This window comes from Aptenodytes patagonicus, chromosome 18, assembly GCF_965638725.1.
Source record: "Aptenodytes patagonicus chromosome 18, bAptPat1.pri.cur, whole genome shotgun sequence".
NCBI classification, from domain to species: Eukaryota; Metazoa; Chordata; class Aves; order Sphenisciformes; family Spheniscidae; genus Aptenodytes; species Aptenodytes patagonicus.
In genome coordinates, this window is record NC_134966.1 from 1,549,431 (window position 1) to 1,557,971 (window position 8,541).

At 50.9% G+C, this 8,541-nt stretch overlaps 1 protein-coding gene across 2 annotated transcripts in view; it reads right to left on the reverse strand.

The window, feature by feature from the left end:
- ZNF618 (zinc finger protein 618) overlaps window positions 1-7,309 on the reverse strand; it is a 165,008-nt gene extending 157,699 nt beyond the window's left edge. For both annotated transcript variants that reach the window (XM_076355837.1, XM_076355836.1), the window contains exon 1: window positions 7,236-7,309. In XM_076355837.1, the coding sequence (XP_076211952.1) occupies window positions 7,236-7,289 (54 nt within the window). In that variant the 5' untranslated portion in view covers window positions 7,290-7,309. The remainder of the gene's footprint in view (window positions 1-7,235) is intronic.
- Between the last annotated feature and the right edge of the window lie 1,232 nt (window positions 7,310-8,541).

Consider the following 8,541-nt stretch of genomic DNA (forward strand, 5'->3'; position numbering starts at 1 on the left):
CAGACTCACCAGAGATCTGCACGCTCCATCGATGAGTCTCTCAGACACGTCCATATGCATAAACACGTACACACACATATTGATCCTTCATATATAAGGCGACTCCTCAACGGCTTCAGCAGCCCCCAACCTCTGCTCCATGCACCGACGTTCACGTTTCACTGTGTCAGCCCGTTATCAGTGCAGGCAAAATCTCCAGTCGCCACTTTTCCACTTCCAGCCTTATTTTTCACATTACACCAGCCAAATACAGAGGTGAAACAAACAGGAGTACTGTACATTACAAGCAAAGAAGGCCTTGCCTATATAATTAAATCTTTGCAGGTACAGTACACCAGCTAAACCTTTCTAAGGGCACGCTGAAGAGTGCCTTGGCAATACAGGTGAGAGAAATAAAGACAGAGGAGAAAGACTCCCAAGAAAAGCTACCCTAGCAGAGGAATTGCTACGGTGACACCGGTCGCACCACTGAAAAGCATCACGCACAGCTGCCCCAGGCCCTTCGCACGGGGACAGCCATGGGGGTGTGCGCAGCCCCCCACCTGCCAGCCCTGCTAGGCTGACCCAGAGCTCTGCAATTTCACCCCAAATGGGCTGCGTGGCCTCCGGCTTCTCCGGAGGCAGCACAACTCCATCCATCACAAGTCTCATCACCTGGCAGGAGCCTGAAACTCTGCCCTGACATTGTCCAAGAGTCACCCGGGCCCACCCACACCCACGGAGGCACAAGCACGGGGGTTCAGCTGGTTCAACCTCCCCAGAGGAGGCACAATGCGCCCTGTGCCCCCCACACACTTGCCTCCACTCCTCGCGCTGCCTAATGCAGCATCCCGGTCGGAGCAAACGCTTCCAGCGTGCTGGCATGAGCACTCACAGACCGGTCAATGAACCTGAGCTAACTGCCATTCAATTGCCAAAAAAAACTAAAAAATCTAGAGCACAAACACTCTTCTATATGGGTACAGAGGTGGTTTAAGTAGGGGTACAGAGTCTAATCTGCTAATATCACTTCTACACAACTTGTACCCTCAGTGCTGTATCCTTCCCCAAATACACCTCTCTGAATAAGAAACTTCTTTGCAGTTACACTTTTAAAGAATACGGAGGAGGATTTTCTCTACTTAACCTCTTTTTTTCTGCCATGTCTTACACCACTCACTTCGGGAGCAACAGAGACTCAAATAAGTAAAACCCAAGTAACTCAGAAAAGCCACCATGCAGCTTGCCTGGCACCTCCACGTGCATTTACACACTCAATAGTGTCGGTGTACGAAAGCCGCATTACAGGAGATCACCCATGTCCATCATTTTGGTATCCAACCAGCACATGCACATTTCAGAGGCTAGCAAAGCAATTTCTGTGTGGGAAGAGCCCAGACTGCTGATCCCAGCCCAAAAGGAAGACCAACGCTCATGCTCAACTTCACACACCACCACAGTCCCTCCAACAGCAATGACAGCGCTCAACAGGAGACAGCAAATAAGGCCCACAACTATGGGAGGATAGATTCAAGGTCTAAATATCCAACATCAACCAAGGGAAAGCAACCCTGCCTTTATAAACAGCCTGTCCAAGGAGTGGGGCATGGCAGCTTCGATGTCTCCAGCACGCACATGTCTTGGGAAGGGACCTGCTCCACAGAAAGGGCATCTCCTCCAGCCCTTCCCTTCTTCCGAAGAAGACACAAGCGTGTAGCAATGCCTCCTACATCCCACGACTCACCTGAACGTGCAGCAGCTATGGGTGCATCTCAGCTTCCCCAAGACGAGGCGGGGATGGGAGGCATCAAACTCTGCTCCAGCCAGAGCCAACCGCGCTGCTGCAGCCCCAGGCTTTGGGGAGAGCCAGCTGTCGCTGAAGCCACCCATCAACTCAATCCGCTGCTTATTATTTATGATTATTAAATTTTGCATCCTCTTGATTATGTGCCCAAGTGAAATGCTCTCTCTGTATATATGTTGTATATTGTATGTTAAATATTATATTATGTGTTATAAATTATGTATTTATTGTGTGTCATAAATCATGTATTATATATATTAATTTCTTTCCACTCCCCTTCTGCTTACAACTTTACCTCACTCCCACTGTCACCAGAGCTAACCAAGGTAACCAGGAGCCACGTGCCGTGCCTCTCCCATGCAGGGTATGTAGCCAACCCCTTCACCATACACCACGTGCCGCTGCCTTCCCGGGTCCATGGCTTAAAAATTCAGCTCTCACACAACTGCCGACAAGGCAGAGCCGCTGTGACAAGTTGCACCAGAGCCGTGTGCCACTGATGAAAGACACATCGCAAATGGTTATTTTTCATATACTATCCACGGTAAACAGCATCATTCATTTCTATTCCCTTGCTCCAGACAAATCAATGATTGTTAATGCAAAGTCAACACGTCCAGATGTAGTTTGCATACTAGTTAACCACTAAATTGGCATCACACAGTACAAAATAATCAAGAGACATTCAAGGAACCAAACAAAAGCAAAAAGGAGGCAGACGACTAGCAATTAATCCATAAAAGACCTTTAAAAATTAGAAACTTCTTCCCCAGAAAACACGTTTGGCCAAACTGAATCTATAAATGCAAAATTCTAAATATATGTAACGCTGGAGTTTTAACTGCTCAGAAATTTAGAAATTACAACAAATAAATATCCCATGGTGCCATTTACTTGTGTCCCTTACCAAAAAGCAACCGCAACCTCCAGCCGCGGTCGCAGTCCCTGCCCAGGCGCCTCTTCCCCTCGCCCTTCCCTTTGTGTCCCCACTTGGCACATTATGTACAAATAGGGCTTAATCCTGCAAATGGCACCTCTGACGAAAGTCCCCACGACTGCGGGACTAACCCTGTCCATTTTACAGCATTTTGTTCCTGAAAGCCCCCAGCACGATTAGCACGCAAGTAACGGCTTACGTGGATCTGAGCGTGAACTGGAGCAACCTGCAGCACCCTGTGTAATACCAGCAGGTTAAGGTGGGATCCAGCAAACCCTTCTGCATGTGCATTACGCTTCATGCATGCAAGGAGTCCCACAGAAGCTACCTGGGTTGGGCGACCACGTGCTCCCCTACGTGGGTAACACCTGCACCACGCTGTTTCCAAAATCCGAGTGATGCCCGAGATGCTCAAGCTGAGACCGCCGGTGGCTCAACCCGCAGCGCCAGGGACCCTGAAGGGTACAATTCCCAACACCACTCACCCACCCGGAACCAGCATGGCCCCGAGGGGAGCTGTGCCGTGGGGAGCTGTGCCGCGGGGACCAGCCGGGACCAGCCCAGCAGCTGGTACCAGGGACCGAGCCCCACCATGCCACGGTGGGAAGGTCTAAATCCTTCAACAGGCACAGCATCCAAAGAAGTGGGCACAAATCCTGAATCCGTATCAGCACGAGCCTTACAGTAGGTTTCAACCCAAGGAAAAAAAAGATAAATTAAATTAATCTAACTTTTAGAACACTAATTTCACTACCACACTTGCATAATTGCAAACTTGACTGTGCATCACCAGGGCCACGCGACTGCACCCATGAACGGAACTATTCACGGCGCTGCATTATGGCAGTAAAATATATTTAAATTATTCTGGAGTTATGCAAATAGCATCCTAAGGTTTTATATGGCGCTTGTGTAAATATTATTGACTACTTCAATAGTAGTATGTCTATTTTCATCCAGAGGATGAGGTACTTGAAATTTTTCTGTTTTAAAAAATACAATTCAGTAATGTCACAAGAAATCTGTTGGTATCGCTCTGCCGGGCTCCCTTCCTTCCCCTCCCCCTTCCAGGCTGCCAAACAGCAATTTTTAAAATGATAAATATTGATCAACTTTCCAGAAAGAAAAAAAAAAAAAGAAAAAAATAAATCCCCCTGAAAGCAGACTGCGATGAAAAATTACAAAAAATTTTTCAAGCAGGAGGAGGTTTCTCCTGGAAGGACACCGGCACACAGAAAGGTTAGATTCAGAAACCCATTATAACCTCAAGCGTAGCTTTTCATCACCGGCGGAACATATAATGGAAGCCGTTGTTTAAAAGAAACTGATATACACAGAGTTAAAGATTGTAAAGGTTGCAGTACGCACACCTACGGCATGACAGCATCCCCACAAGTTGCAGCCGAGTACTATGGCATCGCATTTTCATCTCTGCAGAGGAGATGTGCAACACGCAAACCCATTTCAAATATCGACAGAAAATTCACTTATTCCCACAACAGCTGAAAACAGGTTAAAACAGATATAAACTGGGGCCTTTCAAGTTTCAATTCCTCTATTTTAGGATAGCGTGATAAACTTTAAAGATACAACTGTAAACTGTTGTCACTGTGACCCAAAATTGAATATATGTCATTATTTGCAATTAAAACGCAGCACCCATCAATGTGTCGTCCCCCCCAGTGCCAAAGCACAGCCACGGTGTTGCTCCCCAGATCTCGGGGTGAGGGTGTGGGGCTGGGCAGAGAAAAAGCAGCATCAAAACATCTCCATTTGGAAAAAATGTATGAAACCTTAAAAAAAAAAAAAATTACAGCTAAACAGTTTCTTTGGGCATAATCATAGAGTAAGTGAAAGTTACGGGGTGCAGCTCAAGGAAGGGAATTTTTCGAGTATAAGAATATGGAAAAGCCACCACGTTAAAGCTTCCTGGATGAAACCATGAATAAAATATTCTCCGGGATTGTTTAATCCAATTTGGAGCATTGTATATAATTTTTACCCATATGTGCCACCCCGCTCTAACTGCACCACTGCTGGTCTGTCACCGTGGTACTCACTTCATTATTTACTAAAAAAGAGATTCAGGAAGAGGGTGGGTCCTTTTCGGGGGGGTTGGGGGGGGGGAGAAATGCAAAAATAAAAATATGAAGTTGACATTTCACAGTATTTTCTCCTCCACCCAAGAGTTATCCTGCTTTGTAAATTTTTTCCATCGCCCCCCCCCCCCCCCCTTTGAGAAACCCAAAACATGAAACAAATAAAGGGGAGAAGGGTGAAAATCAGCCCCAGAACCCTGAATTCACCAGCCACTCCTGCCTAATTTCAAGCAAATATCAAATTACAGTGAAATAAAAATCAAAACAGAAAAGAAAAAAAAAAAACAAACAAAACTTTTCAGGGTTTGAGATTGAGATTTAAAAATTCATTCTGGATTGAAATTTAATTTCTTTTTAAGCGCCTGGATTTCAGCATTTGCGGGTGGGTGCCCGGCAGCTCCAGAAACTCACTTCTGAGTTCAAAATTTAAAAATGCTTTTTTCAAAAAAAAAAAAAAAAAACTGCTGCAGCTGTGGAGCCAGCCATCTTGCTATTTTGTCCCCATTTTAGAGAGGAGACTGTGTCAAGGTTGGTAAAACTCAATGTTGACCTAATCTTTCCCTTCCTCTCCCTCCCCCACTTTTGGGTGGAAAGGCCATGTATCTCTCCTATATTGCTTTTTTCTTGAAACAATGCATGTTTCAGTGCTCTTTTGTTATTTATTTTTAAAAAGATCAATACCAAGACCCCAGTATTCAAGGGCAACCCTACAATAATAAACCAGTGTGTGCACAGTCCAGAACTCGCAGGCACCCCGTAACAGCAAAATAATAGGAACGTAACAGCATTTTAAAAAGACAAAACCGAAAAAAATTATGAAAAAGAGATTTTTCAATTCAAACTTCAGGAAGGCTTTATAGTAAAAGTCAAGGAGAAAAAGGATTTTCGAATTGTGAAAAATACCATGGCTGAGCCCTTTAAAGGCACTTTAGTTTTACTGGTTAAAAAAAAAAATAAAAATCACTAAATCTGCAATTATTTTTTCACAATATTGTTAATTATGCATATTCATAATATCATGGCGGACCTCATAATAAACCTGTGTAAATACTAGATTTATATGATCCACAGTATCTGGAGTTGTTACAGTGTGTGTGTTTGAAAAAAGAAGAAAAAAACCCCAAAACTAAAAACCTTACTATGGAAATTTTTTTCTTTACAAAAGAAGTAGGAAATTAAATGCTGGAAACTATGTTTTAATCATGCCAGGAGAAACCATCAGAAAAGCCAAGAAATTCAAAAATAAAACTGACATTGGACTCTTAATTTTGCTTGTCCTCGTGTTTTCCTGGACTGTGTTTAGAACCTCATTGTTTAAGAGCAGTTTTGCATGAAATCCAAAATCACAAAAAAAAAAAAAATTTGGGTGTGTCCACAGCAAATTTTCTATGCTCTAATTTTCCTGCAAAACTCCTCATTTGAAACAAATAACTTTAAGCACTGCAGCAAAAAAATCAGTTTTGGCACAGCGTGCTGCAGAAGTTCAAAATTACAATGAAGTACAATTCATAATTGCTCCGTAACAGCAATTCTCCCACTTTCCCAAACTAATCATTTTATTGCAGCTCATCCAGGGGTGCCCATCTCAAACTTGAATTACTTTCATTTCCGAGCACTCTGCTGCTCTCAGGCTCCGTTCTCCTCCAGAAAAAGGGGTGTGTGTGGGGGGGGAACCTGAATTCATTCAAATTCCAGCTTAATTTTCATTTACATATTAGCTGGGCTTTGCCTCCAAAGGGACAAAAATGAAATTTGCGGGGCGAGCCGGGCGGACCCGGGGGCTGCGGCGGGGGGACCCCGGCCCCGCACCGCCCCGCCGGCCCCAACTTTCTTGAAAAATAAGAAATAGCAGAATATTTCCTCTTTTTTTTTTTTTTCAATTTTAATTTCTTTTTTTTTTTTTATTTACGAAATAGTCTCCTCTAGGTGGCGTCGTTTTAATGGAAAAAAAAAAAAAAAAAAACTACCGTTCGGGAGGAAAATTAGAGAAGGGGGGGGGGAGGAAAAAAAAAAAAAAAAGAAAAAGCAAAAGCCCCGAGAAGGGGAGCGGGGGAGCGGCGAGAGGGAGCTCGGCGGGCCCGGAGCGCGGGGCCGGCCGGGCCGGGCCGGGCCGGGGGCAGGCGGGCGGGCCGGGGTGCGGACGCCGGGCCGGGCCGGGCCGCGGCCGGCGGCTCGTCCCCGCCGACATGGCTGCTGGGCGCCGCTTTGTTTTCCGCCCCGGTCCGAGGGGGGCGGCGGGGCCGGTGCGGGCCGCGGCGGTCCGGGGAGCCGTGCCCCGGCGGCGCCCCCCGCGCACTGCGCCAAAGCGCCGCCGGCGGGGCTCCGCGACGGGGCGGCTGCGGCTGCCGCCCTCCCTCCCTTCCTCCCCGCTCCCTCCGCCTCCCCCCGGGGGACACGCCGCCCGGCCGCCGCGTACCTGCGCTCCCGTCGCCGCCGCCGCCGCCGGAGCGGAGCCGTCCGGCTGGTTCATGAGGCTGGGGCGGGAGGCAGGCGAGCCCCGCGCCGCCGGGGCCTGCGATCCGCCGCGCACAATGCCGGCGCCGCCGCCGCCGCCGCTGCCTCCTTTCCGCCCTCCCAGGAGCGGCGAGTGGGGGCGATGCCCCCGCTGCGCGGGTGGGCGGCTCGCCGGGCTGCTGCAGCCCCCCTTCCCCCCGGGGGCATGGGCCGGGGCGGCCGCCGCGGGCACGGGCGCTGCCGCTAGCGGCGCGGCGCGCAGGGCTGGGCGGGCGCCTCCCGCTGCCGAGCCCGCGCCGCCGCCGCCATCACGAGCCGCTCTGGGGGCAGCTCCAGCCGCAGCGCGCTCGCAGCCAGCGGCGGCGGGAGAAAGGGGCTGAGTCTGGCCCAGCGCGGGAGCCGCACCGCGCCGCCGGCCGGCCCCGCGCTGCCCTCCGCCCCCGCGCGGCCCCGGCCCGGCCCGGCCCCGCGCCGGGCACCGCCGCGCCGCGGCCGCCCAGCCCGGCCGCCGCCGCCCGGCGGGCGCGGGGCCGCTCCGCGCCGTGGGGCCGCGGCGCCCCCCGTGGGGTGGCCCCGCGCGGGCGACGCGGGGGGGGGGGGGGGGTGCGGACCCCGGCCCGCAGCCTGCCCCCGAGAAGCCCGGGCGAAGCGCCGGGGTCGGGCCCCCCGCCTCGCCGGCGCGTTCCCGGCCTGGCCCTGGGGGCGTCGGGGCGGCCTTCGGCCCGAGGCGGGGGGTGAAAGCCCGGCGGGCTGTAGCTGGGATGGGAGCCCGGGGTCCGGCACGGCATCCCCGAGTCTCCCCCGGCCTCTCGGGATGGGACGGTCGTCCCTCGTGGCGGCTGAGCACCGCCATCGGGCGCAGGGCCTGCGGGAGGGCCCTGGGGCCAAGTGGGACCTGAGGGGAAACGGGATGTGATGGGACGGACGGGACCAGCAGAAGGGTCTGGGACCAGCAGAAGGGTCTGGGCAGCATCGCCCCTGCCTGCTCTCCCCCCGCTGCACGCCCGTCATTCAAAGCACCATCTGTCCTTTTAGCCCCAAAGCTCCCAGACGTTGGTGTCCCCCCGTGTCTGAGAGCTGTTTCGCCATGATGCAAAACGGGGGAAAGTCTTTCCCCATCCTTGTGTGAAACTCATCCCGACAGCATCTCCTGCCGCAAAGAGCTTTTCCTCGGCACGTGCTCATGATGCTCGGGGCCACCCAGCAAACTTTGCTGCTTTCCTCCAAAAAGAAAAAAAAGCAGCGCTTTTCTTCCCCTGGAAAACATA